General features: G+C 41.0%; 3 protein-coding genes across 3 annotated transcripts; 2 read left to right on the top strand and 1 right to left on the bottom strand.

The window, feature by feature from the left end:
- The first annotated feature begins 116 nt into the window (after positions 1-116).
- On the top strand, positions 117-1,489 carry LOC135335136 (uncharacterized). The gene is made up of 2 exons (XM_064530568.1): positions 117-694; positions 824-1,489. Exons 1-2 carry the CDS (start codon positions 298-300, stop codon positions 988-990), a joined length of 564 nt encoding a protein of 187 aa, XP_064386638.1. The 5' UTR covers positions 117-297; the 3' UTR covers positions 991-1,489.
- A 678-nt stretch (positions 1,490-2,167) lies between these two features.
- On the bottom strand, positions 2,168-15,450 carry LOC135335197 (uncharacterized). Its single transcript, XM_064530616.1, has 23 exons — positions 15,191-15,450; positions 14,836-14,961; positions 14,543-14,635; positions 14,308-14,419; positions 14,204-14,241; positions 13,920-14,088; positions 13,520-13,692; positions 12,555-12,767; positions 12,114-12,214; positions 11,566-11,793; positions 10,813-11,511; positions 9,650-9,673; positions 9,199-9,373; positions 7,996-8,121; positions 7,686-7,778; positions 7,427-7,538; positions 7,324-7,361; positions 6,178-6,346; positions 4,872-5,047; positions 4,396-4,608; positions 3,754-3,854; positions 3,343-3,570; positions 2,168-3,286 (listed from the first exon to the last, which is right to left on the bottom strand). The coding sequence occupies exons 1-23, from the start codon at positions 15,347-15,349 to the stop codon at positions 2,365-2,367; spliced, it is 4,488 nt and encodes a 1,495-aa protein (XP_064386686.1). The 5' UTR covers positions 15,350-15,450; the 3' UTR covers positions 2,168-2,364.
- A 2,073-nt stretch (positions 15,451-17,523) lies between these two features.
- Positions 17,524-23,774, top strand: LOC135335098 (uncharacterized). The gene is made up of 3 exons (XM_064530515.1): positions 17,524-17,649; positions 21,607-22,733; positions 22,797-23,774. Exons 2-3 carry the CDS (start codon positions 21,641-21,643, stop codon positions 23,681-23,683), a joined length of 1,980 nt encoding a protein of 659 aa, XP_064386585.1. The 5' UTR covers positions 17,524-17,649; positions 21,607-21,640; the 3' UTR covers positions 23,684-23,774.
- The last annotated feature ends 360 nt before the right edge of the window (positions 23,775-24,134 follow it).

Genomic DNA, 24,134 nt, shown 5'->3' with positions numbered 1-24,134 from the left:
ACTTGCTCGGTACTAACAAAGGGGGAATGCTCCGCAACTATGTTGAGGAGGTGACAAACGTTAAAGATCAAAGTGCGAAGATGGACCTGAATATCACTGTGCCTAAGACTCCTGTTAGTGTGGGCGTGGGTGCTGATCTGTCTCGGACCTGGACAAACACGCAGAAAGCTATCGGAAGACGAGTTCTCAATACTACCATTGCAACTGTTTGACGAATCCGATGATAAACTGGCTCGGTACGTACTGGAGTGCTCAGATATCAAGAGAGATGAGAAATGGATTGACGCTCTAGCAGAAATGAGTGACCACGATTGTACGAAATGTTTTGAGCGATTCCTGGGAAGGTACAACATCACCCACTACGTTAGTGCAATCACACTAGGTGCTAGTATGTTCATTGTCGAGACTGAATCCCATTATCAACGAACCGGCATCAGTTCCCATGGCAAGCTGGAGTACGAACCTATTGTGAGTCTTGAAGCTTCAGCTACTTTCAGCAAAAAGCTCAAACGCAGCTCCAAGGATATCAGGTACATTGGGAAGTTTTCTAAACAAGACATGAGCACTGTAGAAAAGGAAGCAGTAATCAGTGTTCAGCTCCAACCGATTACAACTCTGATTCAAAATGAACGCCTCAGGAAAAATTTGGAGGAAGTTCTGAAACTGTACATACAGAAGCAAAAGCAAAAAACAGGTGAGAAAGCAAATCAAATACAGTAGCATAAGTTATAGCTATAACACTTTGATGATACATAATTATAATGTAATGCAATGTAATGCCAATAAAAAATTGTGTACCTGATATAATTATTTTCATCCACAGTTGGACCATACTATATCTCCTGCAACGATGCAAAAATCTACCTAAGAGCTGAGGAGACCAATGGACATGCTCATGTGTACGGAGTAAAAGACAAGGAGAGAGCATCAAAGTTCTACATCATTCTCACTGATGATGGGGAACATGCACACGAGTTCTACATTGGCTAGAAATCAGATGATACAGATGGTACAATGCGGTACCTCTGTGCACCTGTGTCGGTCTCTGGTTCCAACGCTGGACCTCTCTGCCTTGAAAGTCAAGGAAAGAAGCTCAACAGTCTCTTCTCAATCAACAACCAACTCACAAAGCCTTTCTTTAGGCTGAGAAGTGATGAAAATGTCAATCCAAAAGACTGGTTTAATGGACAAGACTCATATTGATTCGTTGCACAAGGAGAATGTTTCGCGTGGATGGTTTCCTGGCAGTTCGGAGTGAGACTGAAACTGGGGGCGACACATATCGGACGATCACTAAGCGAGATGCATCTTGCCATGACATGAGGATATCCACATGGCATTTCGAATTCATCAGACAATTCAAGAAGATGAAAGTGTGAGCAGACCAGACAGTGCTGGTAGCTCAATTTCAAGGAGAGAGAGTGATGAAGTTACCCAACAACTTCTTAATAATTAAAACAAGCTTATTTTTTTGTTCACCAATTTTAGTAATTTTTTTGCTTAACAATCAAATCTATAATACCTGTGTACTTGTCATATCATTTTTTAGATGAAAATGTACTACCGTATATATATAGTTTGTATTTAAAATTGTCCAGGTATATAATTGGACCATATATAATTATAGAGCACGTGAAAATTGCCCAGAAAAGTGTCCAGGGTAATTAGAAGTATCCGATAAATTAGAAGATATATAATTATGTGTTCTTTCGCTATTGTGGTATTAAAGGTGCTCCCATGAACAAAACTACAGTGCATGCCTTTAATAATTATTAAACTTACGGTTTTGAATAGAGTATGAGACGTATATTTTTCTGATCATGTGACCTCAGCCAATGAAATGCATTTTATGTGCAGGCACATCTAAGAGCTAAGGTTGATGGTTTAAATTTCTGCTAAAACATTGTTGCCCAGCAGTCATTACGTACTGTATGTTAAAACTGGAGACCATGTTATGGAATGTATCAACAAGGTTGTATAATGATGTACAATTAGCGCAACAGGTGAGTCCAAGAAACTAATTGGCCTGCATGACTATTTTTTGACCAGTATAGACTATAATTATACATTTGTAATTAACATGAATGTTATCGGCCATTATTTGAAGGCGACAATGTCTAGTAGCGATTATAGTGTTCCGGTTCAAATATATGTTTTAAGGTGTTGCAGATCTAGTTAAATTGTTACTGTCATGTTAAACATTCTTTTGTGCAGGAAACTAATTCCTGACAAAATAATGAAGACTCCTACTCATTCTGACAACAGTTCTGCTAATGTAAACACAGTCTACATGGATGCTAAAAAATTGTAAATTATAAGGCTACAACGTTCATTATTATAATACTGGAACTTTCTGCAAACTTGCTACATAGAACCCAACCACAGAGAGAGGAGTCCCATGAAGATAGTCAGCATGGTGAATGAACTGAGGACAACAGCTGCATCTGCTGTTGTTGAGGCGTGTGTGCTTGACGGTGCAGCTGTTGTTGAGGCCTGTGTGCTTGACGGTGCAGCTGTTGTTGAGGCCTGTGTGCTTGACGGTTCAACTGTTGTTGAGGCCTGTGTGCTTGACGGTGCAGCTGTTGTTGAGGCTTGTGTGCTTGACGATGCAGCTGTTGTTGAGGCCTGTGTGCTTGACGGTGCAGCTGTTGTTGAGGCCGAGGCGTTAAGCATACACGCCTCTTCCGGAATGTTGTCATCGTAGCAATAGTTGTTTCGTTCTATAAAATTCTGAGGGCAAGAATCGATACACTCCCGTGTCATAGCATTACGTAGATTGGCACAAGCATCGCAATACTGAGCCCCTGACGCTGTACAGCCTTTGTTGGGGTCACAGCTCTCGTGGCACTGAGTGGGGATTCGACTGACAGCTTCGGGCATGTTGTCAGTACCGTAAAATGTTATACCATGGATGGTCACTTCAACAGTAGCATGTTCAAAGTTGTTTCTATTTAGTACAGTTAGATTCCATACTCCATTCGAGTTTTCTCCCCAGAAATGAACGGATGAAAATCGGAAATTAGAGTAAGTATCCGACGTAACATCGAAAAGTCGATATGGCAGAATGATTGAGTTGGTTCCAGAGGGAGAAGTGAGCTCCACTTGAATATTGCCTCGATACGCACCATCGCCTGAGTTCTCTGTTGTGTCGTCATCATAGTAGTAATAATAGTATAAAACATCGGGGAAGGAGAGAGTGAGTTCCACCACAACATGCTCGAGAAAACCGATGTCCGATGAGTACATTTGTGAAACAACTAACGGATCATTAGGTCCAGGCACCGATCTAGAATTACAGGTAAGAATGAAACGATTAATTTGAGAGTATACCATTATAGTTACCCTGTGCTAGTTGAAGGTACAGTAGTGTGAATCTGTTGTTCGGGCACGCTGATCCAGTTCCGGGCACGACTAACTAGTGCCTCTGCATCTAGAGCACCGAATCCAAACTTGTGACTGACCCTCAGCGATGGAGTGGCACCATTTGTAAACCAGTCCCCATTGACTAGGATGTCACGATTGGAGGTGTATGCAATTAGATACTGTACGTCCCGCCACGTCAGGTCATCACTGCATGGGGTACGGAGCAACGATGCATGGGTTGTTATACACTATTCCACTATTCAATTGCTCCAGCCTAGCTACAGTGTATTAACTAAACCAGTGCCACAAGCCCATAATACATGCAGTAATTAAGTACTAATTTTGGTACAAATCTAACAACTATAATTTATAGTGCTCAGATTCTTTTACTTTGCTTCCAACATGAGTGCAACTATTCCAGAAGCCAGGGGTACTGCAGCACTAGTACCAAAAAAGTTGTTGATACAAGTATCCTCAACACTTGTAGTTGTCTATGGAAGCAAGAAGGGATTCATTAACACGTACGTACAGCAAACACATCAGTTTAAAAAGTATCAGAGGTCAACTTGAACAGGATCGAAACAACTGCATGTTACAAGTAATTACACACATCAAATTTATGAATTTCAACAACAATACATTGTGCTAGTTTGTTAGAGCATAAAATCATGCACTTGACAATAATTACGTTTCTCATAATTATGTTAACGCTTAAATATATAGATGCAATCCGGCATTTATTACAAACAGCACACTATAATTATATACATTTAGCAATTGAGCTTGTATACTTATATGCAACCTTTATAATCACTTTATACATAATTATACATACCAAATGTAGCTCTTCACTAGTGCTATCAACTGAACAGATGCTATGGCCATCTTCACATGCACTAAAGAACTACGTATCAGAGGTCATTAACAACATTTAATCCAGAGCTCAATCAAACAGCTCATGCATGCACTTATTATATATATACGTGTACATTCAGCACTGAAGCTAAGCCCTTTCATTACATATATACATACCACACGTTGGAATCGACTAGTGCTATCAACAAATGCCATGGCCATCTTCCCAGCACACTGCTCATCGTACGGCGTTTGTTCTCCATTGCTATTAGCAGCTCCTATTCCAATAGTGTAGATACTGCTGGAATAGCCATCAGCAGCACATGAGTCTCCCATCTCTCCACCATTACCGGCAGCAAACACAAAAATGGTTCCTTTACCCTGACGACCCTGCATGTACAGTAGAAAAAAGCATGCATGCTATACTCACTATAATAGTCAACATATAATATTATTATTCGCACTAGCATGTACGATTGCATGTATAATCAGTAGCAGAAAGTGAACTTCAGAAGGGGTAATTCAGCGCTACTACCATATAGACAGTAGCTAGCAAAAAACAATTGGTAGAGGCATACTCCGAGTTGGTCTCCTATGACATGCAGTCATAACTGTTTAGTTTTTCACTGCATGCACAGTACATCAGAACGTACAGTTCTTGCTGCTGTCTCGAGTACTTGAGAGAGCATTTCTCCAGGTTGTTCACTAACTCTACCGTCATCAGATGGTCCCCAACTGTTGCTGGATATCTGAATCTTGTCTGTCATGTGACCGAGTGCACTAGCCTCTGTGATGTCAGTAGTATCACTTTGTCCTAGCAACCGTACGCCTACGGAAATGTGTATACACGGTGTTGATTTACATGGTTCTATATACATATCATGGTACAATGTGTGATTCCATGTAGCCATCCGTATCGTCTGAAAGTGACAGTATAATTATTATACTGAATTTTGTTACAGATGAATTTGCTGGCATATACAAAGAATTGCAAATGTGACACAACACAGCTTCATTCTTGTCGTAGGGTTTCATGTATTAGTTAATGTACAGTGTAGAGGGGTTTATGACAGTAAACCTCCCGACTACGAGGGCGTAAGCCCGAGGGGGAGGTGTGGTTTACTGTCATAAACCCCGAGGCACTGTGCATTAATTGATATATATGTCCCATCTGATTGGCTGACTGGTTGCTATGCATCAAGCTGCATGACTACCACATAGCAACACTATTCAAACAAGAAGACAACTAGGAAAAGATAGCTCGTTCACACCAGGGCTGCTGTCCACACTCAAATCCTTGCGCAGCCTGGACAGAATATGAGCAGCCCCTCCCTCAAAGCGAACGGTACAGAGCCACCCCCCTCTCTGTTCAATTAGTCAGCCCCTCCCTCCACTTACTGCGCAGCAACCAGCCAGAAGAAACAACACAGCTAGCTCTAGAGGGTGTCTAGACCAGCTCTCTTCAGCTATGCCAGGCTAGTAGGCAAGCAAAGGTAAGCTTAAAATAGCCACTCCTATATTATTACTAAACTGGCTTCTTTTTATTTAAAATAATACAGAAGCTGAACAGGCCTAGTGCAGTGCGTGCAGTACTAGTGCTAGTTGAGCAAGGCTCAGCCTGAGCCCTAGCCCTCTCCCAGAGTGTCTCTAAAGCAGCTCCTTCTGCAAGCACACAGCAGAATTTTTGATGAACTAGTCTACAGACTACACCCTCTGTCTCTATGTTTTCATTTATGACATTTTGTTTCTCATGCAAGACATTTTCATTCATCGAAAACACCATTAATTTATTTTTACTGCATAATTATGCTTGAGGTGCCAATTTATGAGCCATATTTTCCCTTGTAGCCCTGAGGTGCCAATTTATGACAGTTAAACCCCACTAGACTACAGTCATGGCAAAAGTGTAGTAGATGGGAAATATGCATAATTTCATGCAGTGAGGCTTTCTTGATGTACCTGTGATCTGACTGTTGTAGGCTACTCCCACTCCACAGTGTGAGTTGCTCTTTGCCATGGCAATCTCTCCCGCACACCGAGTCCCGTGAGACTCCCTAGCCCCATTGCTATCGACGATTGGGAAAGGATCACCGTCATTATCCGCCACATCAGTTTGAATGGAGGAGTCCTGGTTATTGAATGAGGTATAATAATACAGAGCTAGGAGTAGGAAGATGTTTTTGTAAGGGGGTGTTGATGTGGCTGGAGGTCACTGAAAAATGTGGGGGTAAGCCCCCTGGAAAATTTTGGCATTCTACATTCCCGGAGATAAATTCTGAGCAAATTTGGTATAAAATTATCAGTACGAAAATTTGCCCAAAATTAATAATTAATTCTACGTGAGTTTACCTGGATAAATTGTTCTGCTATTATAATAATTATTACTATAGAGTGGGTATGAATATACAATAAGGTTCATGTTCATCATTAGCCTCCTTCACCGCCCTAGTGGGAAGTGCGGCCTGGGATCGAGGCTAGTTCATCATCAGGTTCATAAAGATGTGCAATGTGCTTGCTCTTTATAAGAGATATCTACGATGTGGTTCATCTAGCTGACCTTTGTACTGTGTACGTAACTATGCTAGTATAGCTAGCTAGCTCAGTAACTATTAGCTACTAGCTTGACTACTAGCTAGCTAGCTGTTCTGAACTTCATGGAGCAAGTAGGTAAGGTAGCATGAGATAAGGGGGTGCTGCAGCACCCTGAGCACCCGTGCTTCCTACGCCACTGTTAATAGAAATCTTCTAAATATAGTATATCATTTGCATGTTGCACAAACCGGATGATCAATTAATATGTGTACGGTAATCTAAGGCCACTCCAAGTGACACTCTGGTTTCTGGTCCTGAAGTTTTTCTAATTGCATGCGGGCGGGCGGCTTTTCTCATTATGTCATTATCAATTTCACCTTATGAATCTCATTATTTTGCAAATGAATATCATTATCACACTATTTTGTGCCACATGGACCATTCTGCGCATGCGTAGTAGAAATAATGAGATAGAAATCCAATAATGAGATAGAAATCCAAGAATAAAATCTGATGCGGGCGGTGGACCAGAAACCAGAGTATCACTTGGAGTGGCCTAATGCCTTGACTTACATAGTTTGCTCTCAGATCAGAGTGAGTGTACTCCACCCCTGCATGAAAATGAAAACACAATCAGAGTGTCTTGTTTGTTATGCTACAGTATCAGGTCACATACCATCATCCACAATGGCTACCACACTGCCACATCCTGTTATCCCCTGTAGCCACGCCCTCTCCACATTCAAGTCCCTGCCACCAGACGCTGCAGGAAGCTGGCCATTGTTCAACTACAGCAAGAAGTTCGTCATAAACATTCATGATCGGTTAATGATATGTATTATGGACAATCTACTACTCAGTACTGGTGTAGTGAATTATGGATATACTGCTGTTCAGCCAGCTATGGAATTGTGACACATGTACAACTATAATACCAGTTGCCATTGAGTGTTCCATTGTGGGTCACTGGGCACAGAGTATCCCTTCTTGACCATCTTCTTCAGCTCTTGCTGCTTCACATATCCAACCTGTACAAATTGTGTATGGGTAATTCTAGCTGTGTATCAGAATGGGTTATGACAAACTCTACAACGAAATATTTTTGTTGAGGAATGTGTTAATTGACATTACCGTCAATAGCGTTATCCTCCCATGCATGTAGCGTTATCCTCCCATGTAGTGGAACAATACCCACAGCAACTACTGTTGTGCTAAGAACTGAGCTATATATACCCACACACTCACGTTGCTCTCACTCTCCAGAGCCTGACTGAGATGGTAGACTGGCAGACCACTGAGGCTTCTCTTCCCAAGCAAAGTGTGCTCAGGCATCACAAAGTGGTACACGTCCTTGAGGAGATCTGGGCTCACCTATACAGCCAAAAGTAGTTTAAAGTCTATAGCTGCAAAATCTGTACAATGAATAGCTATAGACCACCACACACTCAAGGTGTCTATATCATTTAGGCATTAGTCCTCTAGATTTATAGCTACGCTGCATGTGTACTTGTAGACCCACCCTATCTCTATTTGTAACTGAACTGACACAGTAACGAGCTACACTCTACTACACGTTCCTACCCGTGTCGGGAGTACGGCACCTGCATATCATACACTGTTACAAAAACCCACTATATACACAACTCCCTACGCCTGCACTTAGTGTGTAATGGTATTCAACGCATCAAGTCAAAATCGAGCCAACCAAGACTACCGTTCACCCCACTCATCCTCTGACTCACTTACAACCCCTAGAAGAGTTCGACAACGTGATGATATGGGCAGCAGCTTGTGTAGCCTCGAATCCAGGCCGATTAAAGTACGTATTTTAATCGGCCTGGTCTCGAGGCTATACAGCTTGCGTGGCTTTCTTCGGTTTCCTGAGGTCAGCTGAGTTTTGCTCCTCGGCTCTCGCCTTAGCAGACATTGGATCGATCGATGGTCCAGTGATGTCTTTCAGGCTAAAGATCCCGAGACAAAACTTTGCTGACATCACAAAATCGCTAGTTACCATTACGAACACTAGAGGACATGAGGTCTAGAAAAAAATACATATATAAATAATTTGTTGTTGCGGGAAAATAAATACTACTCTCATGCACCCCTTTTTCATTTTTTTTGTTTAGGGAAGAAAGTTTTCTCTTCCCTCCAAAACAATTTGGGTCTTAAGAGTGGGATAACCTTTAGAAAGCGTACATACCCATCAATCAATCTGCTTGGGTCATAACTAAGGGTAAAACTGCATTTCGTATGATTTCTCAGGGTTAACAACATCCGGGGATCAAAAGCTCCCGAAAGAGGCCTACGCTAACTGCACAGCCCTTGCATGGTTGGCATATTACAAAGTAGCATCACTAAGGCATACAATTTAGCAGTATAATATATTACAGCATAATTATACGTAGATCTATCTATGATTATACTGAACCTATATATAAATGAGCTCACCATGCCTAAGTTGGTAAAGCCATGCTTTGCAGCAAGCTGGTCAGCAGCTTCTGCTCCTCCCTCCACTGCCACTGCCCAGCTGTTGGTGTAGGCCCTGGCTTCACCTCCAGAGAGTGTGGCTATTAGCACCAACATCAGAAACACTGCTTGCAACATGTCACCAGATTTTTGTACTCTGGTTTTTCAAGAATTAAATCTAGATCAGGAATACAAGAGAGTATTGTGAGACTACCAATTATGCGACAGCTCTTTTTAAAAGGAGTCCTTCAGCTATTCTTTGTACAATTAATGGCACTATCTCTCTATAGTACCAATTGGAGTTGTATGCTTGTGTTAATTAACAGATCGAGATATACCACCAATATTTGTTTAAGTACAGAATTTAATTGGAGAACACATTTTAATTGAACATACAAACATGCATACTTAAGTGGGTGTGAATAATTTATACTGGTATCTGTTGCCACAAAAGTAACTGTTTTTGTAGACAGGTGTATTTCAAAATAAAATATGCCAGACGTAGCCAATTAGTGTGAATTGCAATGGTGTCTCACGAAGATCGATTCAACCTAAAGCACCACCCACCACCTTATTACCCAGGATGAAGATCGATTAGCACCACCCACCACCCTATTAACTTGCATTGCGAATCCCAATGCAATCGGGTAGGAAGTAGGTTGATCAAGGCGTGGTTTATCTAATCGATTATCCGGCATATCCGGCATATCCGGCATATTCAGTTAATATCCGGCCTGAGAAAACTTTGTCACAAGAAAATAATACTTAATAGCCATAATTTTGTTGCTAACAATCTTAAGTAAATCTCTATACCTGTGCCGTTAGTAATGAACGATGCTATATTGTTTGATTGGAAAGCACAATAGGCTCTATATTGAGTATAAGATGTCAGGAGGTACGACAGGCGCGGTGCAGCTCAAGCAATTATAGCCTTTGATTGAAATAATTATCCACCCACGTCGTATGTTTTTACTGAGGCTAATTACTTGAGCTGCACCGCGCCTGTCGGACCTCCTCTGATAAGATGTATATTATTGCTGATCATGTGACCCTCAGCCAATCAAATGCATTTACGTGCAGGCAGATCTAAGGGCTAGGGTTGCTGATTTAAATTTCCGATTTAGGTATCAACTAGAACATTGTTGCCAGCACTCAATAATTTATGTCAAAACTAAGAGGAGGTCATGTTAAGGAATGTATCAACAAGGTCGTATTTAATTTAAATTAGTGCAAAAGTTGAGTCCAAGAACCCAATTGGCCTGTATAATAATATTGAACCTTCTAGCTATATAGGTATTATCCGAGGGCGACAATTAATGTCTAATTTTCTTGTTTTTGGGTCTAAATCTCTGTTAAAAATGAAGTAGGTGTTGTAGATCTAGTTAGTCTATGGTTATAGCTGAATTGCAATTGTTACTGCCATATTAAATATTCTTTGTGCAGGAAAATAATTCCAGAGTAAAACTGACAAAAACTCCTACTTTTTCTGACAACAGTTCTGCTAAGCTAATAATTATAAACACTGTATACATGGATGCTAATTATAAGTTGACGTAATAGGGTATTCATTATAATACTGTTACTCTGCAAACTTGCTAAATAGAACCCAACCACAGAGAGAGGAGTCCCATGAAGATAGTCAGCATGGTGAACGAACTGAGGACAACAGTACCGTCTAGCACACACGCCACTTCCGGAATATTGTCACCGTAGCAATAACCATTTCGTTGAATGAAGTTCTGAGGGCAAGAATCGATACACTCCCGTGTCATAGCATTACGTAGATTGGCACAAGCATCGCAATACTGAGCTCCCGACGCTGCACAGCCTCTGTTGGAGTCACAGCTCTCGTGGCACTGAGTGGGGATTCGACTGACAGCTTCGGGCGTGTTGTCAGTACCGTAAAATGTTATACCATGGACGGTCACTTCAACAGTAGCATTTTCAAAATTGTTTCTATTCAGTACAGTTAGATTCCATACTCCATTTGGATTTTCTCCCCAAAAATGGACAGATGAAAACCGGAAATTAGAGTAAGTATTAGACGTAACATCGGGAAGTCGATATGGCAGAATGATTGAGTTGGTTCCTGAGGGAGAACTAAGCTCCACTTGAATATTGCCTCGATATGCGCCATTGTCTAATGACTCTGTTGTGTCATAATAATCGTAGTAATAATAGTTAAAGACATCGGGGAAGGAGAGAGTGAGTTCCACAACAACATGCTCAAGAAAACCAATGTCCGATGAGTACATTTGTGAAACAACAAACGGATCATTAGGTCCAGGCACCAATCTAGAATTACCGGTAATATAATTTGAGAGTATGCATTAGAATTATGAAACTTACCCTGTGCTAGTTGAAGGTACAATAGTGTCATTCTGTTGTTCGGGCACGCTGATCCAGTTCCGGGCACGAGTAACTAGTGCCTCTGCGTCTAGAGCACCAAATCCAAACTTGTGACTGACCCTCAGCGATGGAGTGGCACCATTTGTAAACCAGTCCCCGTTGACTAGGATGTCACGATTGGAAGTGTATGCAATTAGATACTGTACGTCCCGCCAGGTCAGGTCATCACTGCATGGGGTACGGAGCAATGATGCATGGGTTGTTATACACTATTCCACTATTCAATTGCTCCAGCCTAGCTACAGTGTATTAACTAAATCAGTCATCACTATCCAGGTCAGGTCATCACTGGGTAGAGAGCAAGGTCGGGTTATTACTATTCAGCTACTCTAGTAACTATAGCTCTTCAGTAATTAACCAGCCTAGCTACAGCGTATTAACTAAACAGTGCTAAAAGTCCATACTGATATATGCACTAAGTATATAACATTAATTTTGGTACAAATTGATCAACTTATATATATGAAGTGGTGCTCTGATTCTCTTACTTTGCTTCCAACATAAGTGCAACTATTCCAGAAGCCAGGGGTGTCGCAGCACTGGTACCATCAAAGTTGCTGATGCAAGTGTCCTCAACACTTGTAGTTGTCTATGGAAGCAAGAAGGGAATCATTAACACGTATGTACAGCAAACACATCAGTTTAAAAAGTATCAGAGGTCAACTTGAACAGGATCGAAGGGATTCATTAACACGTATATGCAAACACATGCAGTCTCAGTTAAGAAGTATCAATGTTTAGGATCGAAACAACTGATACAAATTGTGATTTTCAACATGATAATTATTGTGCTTAGCTTGTTAGAGTATATACAATCACTTGACTCATAATTATGTAACGCTTAAATAGATGCAATCCGGCATTTATTACAAACAGCACACTATTATACATTCAGCAATTTGTATATATCACTTTCTACACATACATACCACAAGTAGCTCTTGACTAGTGCTATCAACAAATGTCATGGCCATCTTCCCAGCACACTGCTCATCGTACGGCGTCTGTTCTCCATTGCTATTAGCAGCTCCTATCCCGATAGTGTAGATACTACTGGAATAGCCATCAGCAGCACATGAGTCTCCCACATCTCCACCATTACCGGCAGCAAACAAGAAAATGGTTCCTTTGCCCTGGCGACCCTGTACAGTAGAAAAAGTGCATGCTGCTCACTACATAAATTGTTCGCACTATCATGTATACGATTGCATTTATTTATGCCTCGAGGCGTAAGTCGCACGAGGGATACGGTAAAGCTGATTGTGTGTTGTGTGTGTGTGTGTGTCTGTCTATCTGTCTGTGTGTGTGTGTATTCCAGCTGTAACTGATCAATGGTTGCAATGCGACGAAAACTAACAGCTTCTATAGGATTCTAGCCACATTCTCTTGGAATTTGATTCGTGGATTAGCAAACTAAAGCTTCTTTCTCGAGTTTGACTCACATAGAAGGCTGTTTGCAGTCTCTTCAGAATCTTTCATAGCATCATCTGTTCGCACACACTTTCTATTCAACTTATGAGTTAGCCTTGCACTAAAGCGCTAGCTTTTTGTTAGCTACAAGAGTCAGAAAAAGCTGCTAAAGAAGCTAGCTATTTTATTAATATTAATTTTTGTGAACTTGCAGACACACCCCTTATTCGTGGATGTAATGCGCATGCGCGCTCAAATACACGCTTGCAACACTCGTATAATCAGTAGCAGAAAGTGATCATGAAAGTGATCATGAACTTCAGAAGGGTTAACTACCATAGACAGTGTAGCTAGTAAAAGCAATTGTTATAAACAGTGGGAGGCATACTCGGTCTCCTATGACTAAAAGTACACTGTCATGCAGTCATGACTGTTTAATACAATATAGTGTTTTTCACTGCATGCACAGTACATCAGAACATACAGTTCTTGCTGCTGTCTCGAGTACTTGAGAGAGCAGTTCTCCAGGTTGTTCACCAACTCTACCGTCGTCAAAAGGTCCCCAGCTATTACTGGATATCTGAATCTTGTCTGTCATGTGACCGAGTGCACTAGCCTCTGTGATATCAGTCTGTCCTAGTCCTAGCAACCGTATGGCTACAGAAATATGTACACGGTGTCAATTACACGGTTCTATACATATCATGGTACAATGTGTGAACCCATGTAGCACCATTCCCTAAAAGTGTCTGAAAGTGGCAGTATACTACTATACTTTACGAAGAATCGCAAATGTGATACAAAACAGCTTAAAGCTGTTTTGAGCTTCTTTATTCTTGTCGTAGAGTTTCATGCATACATTCAGTGAGGCTTTCCTGATGTACCTGTGATCTGACTGTTGTAGGCTACTCCCACTCCACAGTGTGAGTTGCTCTTTGCCATGGCAATCTCTCCTGCACAGTTAGTCCCGTGAGACTCCCGAGCCCCATTGCTATCGATGATTGGGAAAGGATTGCCGTCACTATCCACCACATCAGCTTGAATGGAGGAGTCCTGGTTATCGAACAAGGTATATAATTAACATAATAGTTAAATAGTATCATCTGCATGTTGCACTTGAGTATATCATGTGTGTGGGATAATACGGTAATCTAATGCCTTGACTCACATAGTTTACTCTCAGATCAGAGTGAGTGTACTCCACCCCTGCATGCATGGGAATAAGCATCATGTTTGCATACAACAACTATGATACAGTATCAGGTTACATACCGTCATCCACAATGGCTACCACACTGCCACATCCTGTTATCCCCTGTAGCCACGCCCTCTCCACATTCAAGTCCCTGCCGCCAGACGCTGCAGGCAGCTGGCCATTGTTCAACTACAGCAAGAAGTTCATCATGAACATTTAATGAAGTAAATTAATGTATTCAAATGTGGATCTATACTACTCAGTACTAGAGCTATGGAAAAGTATTAAGTCATTAATTTTAACTTGTAATACCAATTGCCATTGATTGTTCCATTGTGGGTCACTGGGCACAGAGTATCCCTTCTTGACCATCTTCTTCAACTCTTGCTGCTTCACATATCCAACCTGCATGTGCAAATTGTGTATGGGTAATTCTAGCTGTGTATCAGAAAAATGGGTGTATGACAAACTCTACAACGAAATATTCTTGTTGACGAATGTGTTGACATTACCGTCTATAGCGTTATCTTCCCATGTAGCGGAACATTACCCACCAGCAACTACTGTTGTGCTAAGAACTGAGCTATATATACCCACACACTCACATTGCTCTCACTCTCCAGAGCCTGACTGAGATGGTAGACTGGCAGACCACTGAGGCTTCTCTTCCCAAGCAAAGTGTGCTCAGGCATCACAAAGTGGTACATGTCCTTGAGGAGATCTGGGCTCACCTACAGCCAAAAGTTGGAGTAGATTTTACTGCGGAGTCTAGCTCAAAGTCAATAATTATAGACCACACACACACTCAAGGTGACAGAATCTCACATTTAGCCATCAGTCCTCTAGATCTATATAGCTACACTGTGTCTATACACAGTGTAGCTCTAATAGACACAGTGTAGCTCTATAGATCTACCTAACTATAGTAGACTATACATGTAGATATAGGGATGAGCTCACCAGGCCTAAGTTGGTAAAGCCATATTTTGCAGCAAGCTGGTCAGCAGCTTCTGCTCCTCCCTCCACTGCCACTGCCCAGCTGTTGGTGTAGGCCCTGGCTTCACCTTCAGAGAGTGTGGCTGTCAGCACCAACAGCAGTAGAGACACTGATAGCAACATTTCACGGCAGATTCTTACTGTGGTTTTTTAATTACAAATCTAGGTTTTTATGGCTCATTGTGGTCAGACATCAAAGGATTGTAGGGTGTAAGGGGGTATTAATTATGAGAAATCTTACCCCCCCTGTTTGCAGTAATCTTGAGGGAACTATTCCCCACTAACTACTATGGTCAATAGGCTTTGCATGCAAGCAAAACAATTCTAGCTTTTTTTGCAGCTAATGCTAGTGTTCAAATGGTTTGGGTATATTATGGGACAGGATTACAAGACACCATTGCAATTAAATTTAACGCTAGATCTAATTGGCTACTTTAGCATACTGGAATTTGATTATTCTGTCTATAAAAACAGTGACTCCTGTCGATACCTACAGGCAATTTTGCTTTTGGCACCACTTAAATGTGGTCATTTTTCACTATTGTGGTATCTCTGTCAACACAAGCATACAACTTCAAATTTCTTTTAGAATAATACTCGAGATAGTGCTATACTTAAATGCAGAAAGAATAGCTGAAAAGCACTTGTGTTTTAAACAGCTGTCTCATAATTGGTTCTGTCTCACAATTACTATCTTCTACCCTACTAGATCTACTGTTGCAGTACATGCCTGCATGGATGTGGTCAATATACTGGGATCACTGGTATGATTGTATTACCCAGGATGAATCGATTCAACCTAAAGCAGCACCCACCACCCTATTACCCAGGATAAAGATGCAGTCGGGTAGGATCAAGGTGTGGTTTATCTATTCCGGCCTGCCTCTGGAAGGTGTCCGGATAATTGAGGTTTTCCACTGTAAGTGTAATAGACCAGCCTCGCCTATTTTTCTTTGGTATCTTGTCAAGAGTTCATTAGGAAGAGTATGCAACTCCAATAGACTGTACCAGGGGGGATGGAGCGTCTTACTATACGCGGATTCTGTATCGTCTAGCTATGCAAATCATGCCATATAAAACCGCTAAGTGTTGCTTGTAACATTATTCATTGTAATGATATTCATGCACTATTATCACACGTTATATCAGCCACACATGTTGCAGCTCTCTTCCCACTCTTGCAGCAACCAAGAACTATAGGTTCTAGTGCAGAGCTAACTACTAAATAGAATAAGTTTTGCTACCACTCTTCTGAAAAGCCTTGTACGTGCAGAGCACTTATTTTAGCACATTACAAACAAGGAAATGTGATATAGACGATGGTAAGGCGATAGCAAGAGTGCATAAGAAGAGAAGAGTGTTGAACTACTGATACCTCTACACAAAAACTGTGCACAAAGTAACGTGAAATCCTGTCAATTGCACATGAGCAACTCGCAATTGATGCGACGTTTGCGCAAAATTACGCAAGGCACAGAATTTGTTAATAGTGAGTAAAGAGTGAAGAGGTCATCTCCTATCAGTGTGCAGTGAGCCGCTCTGAACGTTGAACACGAACGACTAGCTAGAATCAGATTTCATTGTATTGTAGTAATCTCCTAGTAAATATTAGCCGTGACGTTCCGCGCAGATCTATAACTCTATACCGTATTTTGCGCATGCGCATGTCTTTGACATGCATCACTCTAGTGGCCGAAACCCTAGGAAGCTTAGCAGACGACTTCATCTCAACCATCCGGGATATCGGCCGATCAATTTGTCTACGTTCAGGTGCTGACCGAAACATAGTCATCACCAAACACCTCTTTGGGAGAGCGAGTATAGCTCTATGGCGAGGTAGATTTAACACTTCCATGCTCATACACAGGTCTCCCACTCTATCACCTGTGCTGGGTGGGCATACTTAGGCTAATCGCCTACTTACTTTTAAACTTAACTCGTCTGTTTTACCCAAATTTCTACTCGTCTGCCGTGTACTTAAGGTTACGGTAAACAGTTTGCTCATGAATATTTATAATTTTCTTATAATGATTTTTGTGAAACTATAAATGCCATGAGAGAAGTTTGAAGCACATACATGATAAATATATTGGTGTATCATCCTGTATGACAAGTATCAGTCTTCAAAACGTTTTCCAGTGGAAGCTCTGAGCGATCAAGTTACTCTAAACAACATGTGTGTGTGTGTGTGTGAGTAGTCATTTTAAACTTCCAAAAACACTTCTAGCTCTGTGTTCTTGCTCTTATATGATGCTTCTTACCATTCTGGAGGGCGGGTCGAAGCGTTTTTTGTAAGTGTTTTGCGCATGCGCATAGGTAGGGTATTTTGCTAAGGTCCACCATTACTCTGCTTACAGTTAAAACGGACAACAACCATTTAAAGAAAAAGCTACCACCCTAGGAACATCTACAGCTCTGTTGAGGTGACTATAATTATTAACAAATATACAAGTAGATCTATTAGGTCAAGCTCTGATGGATGGTCATACGTAGAAAGTATAGCTATTACAAAAATTATTTAGCCAAATATTCTATATATAGCTGTAGCCCACACTCAGTAATACTAAGATTTTTATCCTGTATGTACTAGACTCCAATTCAATGGAGAGTTGTAGAAAAACTACTATAAGTATAGTAGGAAGTAAATTAGCCAAATGTTCTAGCTGGCGCCCCACCGTTGCATTCTGGGAGTTGTTAGCTCATATCATTTTGACAAAACCTGTATAGTGCTGTCTATAGAAGACAGTGAGTAATAACCAGAATGTTAGAATGAGTGTGGTAACATACATTCAAGGGTATTAAATATCTGCTATTTCTGCTAGTAATAACCATGAGTGTGGTAACATACATTCAAGGGTATTAAATATCTGCTATTTCTGCTAGTAATAACCATGAGTGTGGTAACATACATTCAAGGGTATTAAATATCTGCTATTTCTGCTATAGCAAGTGAGTGAAATCGCAGTCGCAGATAATTGGAAAATACTCACAGAACCCTATGAATGACATTAATTTCACCAACTTGAATGAGCGGAAAAATGAGGAAATCTATCATTGATACAGGCGCACATGTGTATTGGTTATTGTACTATGGTTGCACCAAAGATCAAAGGCTTCAGTTGTAGTTTATACTACTTATACTACTTATACAACCTGCATGTCTGACCACAGCCATGGTATATGGCTGTTATACCCTAGTGTATAACAGCCATATACCATGGCTTGTGGTCAAACTACATGTACAGCTAGAACTGAATACTAGTATCCCACCTTTGCAACAAAATTGGGTTTTTTGACACACTGTTTCAATTAAAACAATGACACACTAGATCTACTCAATTCAATCAATATTAGAGCTAGAGAGAATTCAATACAAAAAAGGGTCTACTAATGTTTTAGTCAACATAAAAAGAGCCAAGTTCGAGCGATGAATAGTTCCAAAAAGGAGGCAAATTTGGAAGAACTCCGTGAACCAAACGATACTGGTTTGTTTGTGTTGCTTTTTTTCAACTTTCAACATTGGTTGTCACAACCTGCTTATTGCATTGCTGCATGGGACCGGGAGCAGTAAGAAGGGTCCAGACTGCCAAGTGTTTCTCAGACTAAAGAGACTGCACTGCACTGGGCCAGTACAGTAGGCTTGTGGAATGATATTTTCGGGTACATTTGCACTCTTTGTAGACAAGTAGCACCAGTGTACTTTCTTGAAGTGCCTTCTATAAAGATGCAGAAACACAGCCTTCACAATTGCTTGCTTGAATCATAGACGCTTGCTTGAATCAGCCATCGCGCTTTTTAAAAAGATAGCAAATTCATTGCATAGCTATAGCAACAGTGACGTCAAACAGTAGTTATAAGCATATTCATTGAAGAAGCATGACAGGAAGTAGCTAAACATAGTAGTACAGTTCTAAACATAGTACAAGCCAGTTAAACTATGGCCTCTCGTGGTATATTTGCTTTACACGCTCGAGTAATCAGATAAACCAACTCGGCTGCGCCTCGTGGTTTATCAGATTACTCTCGCGTGTAAATCAAATATACCACTCGAGGCCATTGTTTAACTATAACTTGCCCAGCACGAGTGCAACATATACCAAATATTGCACTGGAGCAACATTATAATGCCCCGCACAATATTTGGCATGTTGCACGACGCATTTCATTCAGGAATAAGGGGTGTGTCTGTAAGTTCAATAATGGCTACTAAAATACTAGCTTCTTTAGCAGCTCTTTTTGACTCTTATAGCTAACAAAAAGCTAGCGCAAGGCTAACGAATAGAAAGTTTGTGCGAACAGATGATGCTATGATGCTATGATCAATTGCGTGAAAACCACACATTATTTTTTACAGTGCACATTACTAACAAAAGACAGACAACAACATATGCTTATATACTCCCCTCATGTACTCCTGTATAGAAAACTGGATTATTACCGTATACGCTTATATTCGAGAGGTGCGCTTATAATGCAGTCAGTTTCCAGCCCCTCCCATACAGTAACTGGATGGGGGATGACTCCTTAGCTATAATGAGCGAGCTAAGCAAGCAGGCAACTCTATAAGTTAACTTCTATGCTACAGTTCCAATACTGAATTTAATATTGACCAGGAACTGAAACAAAAGGTTCCAAGTTCACCTCTAAGCATGTTCAGACAAGGTATACCAGCATGTCCATGCAAAGAGCTTTCTTCCAGATTTATTTTCTCGATTGTATAAGGTATGTGCATGCATGGGGAACTATAATTATTATACAACCCATGCACCTACCATCATATGCTCTTTTGGCTTCTTCTTGATAAGGAGGTGAACACAGAGAGTCACTTATAGGCTAGCACTCACTTATTTACCTTGTCAGTCTATAAACTGGTCTGCTTTTCTGCTAGTATGTCACTGGAGCTTAAGCAGAACAGCTGCTGCAGTGAAGATTGACGGTTATGACCCCAATTTTGCTACAATAAGATTGGCAATAGCTAGGTATAAGATAGGTTACACTGTTGCATGAATAAACATGCACTGCATGTGAATTAGAATATCACTGCAAAAGAGGCTTGGAGTGTTCAATCAAAGAAGCCTTCCAAAAAAACCACAATCATAATTATTTTCTACTTTAGTGACCCTTTTCTATTATTCCTGGTGCAGGATCACTATAGCTGCAAATAAAAAGTGTCCAATAAAAGTTACTACTATACTAGTTAGCTGGTTTGGTTGGAAGTTAAACGGTTAACTATAGTTCAGAGACAGAGTTTCACTTACCGAACCTTTTTACAGCTGCATGTGTTGACATTTCAAATATCGGAGTATTTTGAGTACTCATTTTATTTATCCAAAACAAACAAAATTACTTGATGGACCATTGGTAGCTAGCCATTCAGCCAACATGCTTTTTAGCTTTTGCTCGCTTTTATTCGACGGCGAAGCTTAGAGCATCACTATTAAAAAAACTAATACTTGTTATGTGGAGGCTATGATCCAGTTTTGTACCTGGTTAAATTTCATTCAATGTCTTGTATTTTATCTTAAAGCCACAACTTGTTGATTTATGTTTACCGTCACATGAATAGTATAAAAGAGCCTCGAGGGAGACGAGTGTATTGTATAATAGGTACATGTATTAGGTTTCCGATCAAGTTGTTCCTCGTTCATTAGCCTCGATCCAAGGCCGCACTTCCTTTCCTGTAAAGGAGGCTATAGTTGTCGTGCATGTGCTTGCAAATATATGGCTGTAAATAGTATTAGGCAGGCTGGCTAGCTCAGGCTATCTGACAGTAGCCTCGATTTCAGAAAGCAAGCCGCGAGCATTATTGCATCATCCGAGATCATGTGACAGCACTAAGTTCTTTTTTTAATACTCATCGTTACTAACTTTCAAATCTGGTTTTAAACAGGTTTTTCAGCTTACATCAAAGCATGCGTAGCCATGCAGTCATGAATTGAAAGATGAAAGGGAATTGTAAATGGAAGTTTTGCATGACATGGATAGGTACCTGAATAAAGATAGGTAGCTAAGGAACTTAGTCTACTGTGAGGGGTGGGTATTGCTGTACACTGATGCTATATGAATTTCCTACTTAGATCTAGTTTCAACACAATAATTAAGTTCCTGCACCTGCATGTGCAGTAGATCTACTTCTGATATAATGCAACAAGACTCTTATCTCTGAAGCAAAAATTATCCTTCTCTGCATGCACATTGCTAAGCTGCGCAGCTATAATGAATAAACAGCAGCAGCAGGATTTGTAAGCAACTTTATATAATCATTACTTGAAGCTATTTCTATATATCTGCGCCTGATAGTGAGCTATGTTATACAGCAATCAGTTTAATAGAGTTTTAGTTGCCCAGATAATCACTAATCTATTTCTTTATCCCCTCAGTGCTAGCGATCTGATCGCTGCAAAATTATACAGCATGGATGAATGCGATGCTGGTCTAACGATCAACCCGTCATCCAGTGTTGAAATATCCCCAACTGACAAGGCTCTCCCAGTCATCACTGAAGATGAAGTTGGACGAATCATTGACCTAGGTCTTGGCCGTGGTGTGGATGCTACTGATGCTTCTCCTTGGCTCCACAAGTCTTCGTTCCAAGTCAGGAGAGTCAACATCGATAACATCATTGGAACAGAAGAGGGTGGATCTATGCAGAGCTATGAACAAGAGGTGTCCAGTGTTACTACACAACAGACCGACTTGAAAGCCTCCGTGGCAATACCCCAGGCTCCAATTAATCTAGGCCTCGAGGGAGAGCAATCTAGAAGCGTTTCAACAACACGAAAAGCCATTGGAAAGAGAGTGATGAATAGGACTATTTCCTTTGCCACGCAATTTGATGACTTATCTCAATCTGAATCAAGCAGCAATTTTTCTGCTCAGAAAGATTCAATGGCTTGCAAATCAGTGTACACCAAGGAACAAAGCATTGAAGAATTTCAGCAAGCTTATACCTTTGAAGAGCAGCTCTCAAAATGGATCCTGGATCGTGTGCTACATCGTTATGAATTGGCCCAAACAATGGAAGACATGGAGATTCCACCTGAAATTGCTGCAATCAAAGGGATCAACCCTCGTCAAGACATTTCCAATTACATCAATGCAGTGGATCATGAAGGTGCTAAGCAGATAGTCAGTGACTGCGCAGACTTTGTTCAACATTTCCGTATTACCCATTACGTCAATTCCATCAGTCTTGGGGCAGCTCAGTACAGAATAATCAGCGAGACCGAGTACTTCAACAAAGTTAGTGCTAAAGGATCATTCGGTTTCGAGGCAACTGCAAGTCTTGCTATCACAGAGAGATTCTTGAAGAAAACCATCCACCGAGCTTCCAATGTAAGAAAAATTGGCAGAATTACCGACGAGAAAGTTACCAGAGGGAGCTACAGTGAGGCGGTTATCGGGATTGGAATCCTGCCGATACATCAGCTGGTGCAGTTGAGGTTCCTTCATTTGGCACTGAGAAAGGCTCTTCTTGAGTACATAGATGTCAAAGGAGACACAAGTTGTAAGTTATTCATAAATGTATGTTTGTTGTTCATTATGTTAACAAAGTCTTTTCTCCTTGCAGCTGGTCCTTTCTTGATTAAGTGTGAGGACAGCGAAATCTACTGGAAGGTGAACGATGCAAATGGATTTGCGATTGAAGGAACCAGACAACCGTCTCAGGCCTCACTGTTTTTAGTCATCCCCAATGACGATGGAGATCACCCGTACGAGTTTTTGATTGGCTGGCAAAAAGACCACAAACCTACTCTCCTGCATTCCGATTCCACCCTTTTCCAGTCTGAAGAAAGAAAGGGAGCTCGAATGTTCCGCTACTTAAATGCCCATGTTAATATTCTCGGGAAAAACAGTGGCCCCCTTTGCCTAAGTAATAACATTCATGAAGAAGATGCCAGGTTTGCACTTCACAATCGACTACTCAGGAAACATGTTGCCCCAGTTGATCTCCGAGAGTGGGTGTTGGGGAAAGACCAGTTCTTCATCAACTGTTCACGAAGAAAACGGAGTAAAGATGGATTCTTGGCAATAAAGAGGATTGTTCAAAGAGAAGAGGGACAAGCTGAGTATACGTCAGTGTGTGTGCCTTCAGTAAAGCACAACAACGAAGTGGATACTTTTATGCTTTTCTCTCTGGTGTCGCCAAAAGCGAAAGAAGACGCAAAAAAGAACAAGGAACTCGTACTCGATGACGAACTTGATCAATTTTTCCAAGCCTCTTTGTCAAAATCGAACCCCCATTTCAGAAGCATGTCAAACTTGGGGAAAAGATTGGCCAATGCTGTCGCAAACACAGCTAGCAGTGCTATGAGCCATACAGCTAGTGTCGTCACAAGTATTGTGGGTCATCATCACGCCATTGCCGACAAGTCAACAGAGATGAAAAAAAGTACTCCTGATCTCAGGAAAACTGTTGCCTTTGATGCTGAAGAAACTACCTTTATTGATCAGTGAACAATAGGATCTATAGTCGTATAATTTGTATGTGCTACTTTGTGTATTTAAGTTATGCTATGTTTAGACTACACATTTTAGGTCACAGCAATCCAAGTGATAGTGAGTGCCCCATGGATGGGTGAGGGAGAGAACGTATGCACTAGCTCTTGGTGGGAATATAGCTCCCCACATTCATACATACACCCGGATAGTGATGTCAAGCTACCTCTTCGGAAACAAGATATCTCCCCACAATTTCAGTTTTGTGCATGTTTGTGGAGCCATGGAGAATAGGTCAATGGCATCCATGCATGCATATACACCTGATCGAGTTTCTTGGTATACTGATGTCAAAGCTACTGCTTTGAAAATAAGATCTCCCCTAGCTAATTTCATTAGGTTGCTGCTTCCAGTGCAATCATGATAACTTTCTAGGTCATTTGCTGGAAAATCCTATATTCTCATCGAC

This window comes from Halichondria panicea, chromosome 4, assembly GCF_963675165.1.
Source record: "Halichondria panicea chromosome 4, odHalPani1.1, whole genome shotgun sequence".
Classification (NCBI taxonomy): Eukaryota; Metazoa; Porifera; class Demospongiae; order Suberitida; family Halichondriidae; genus Halichondria; species Halichondria panicea.
The sequence above is the reverse complement of the archived record's forward strand: the minus strand, read 5'-3'. Positions and strand labels throughout refer to the sequence as shown.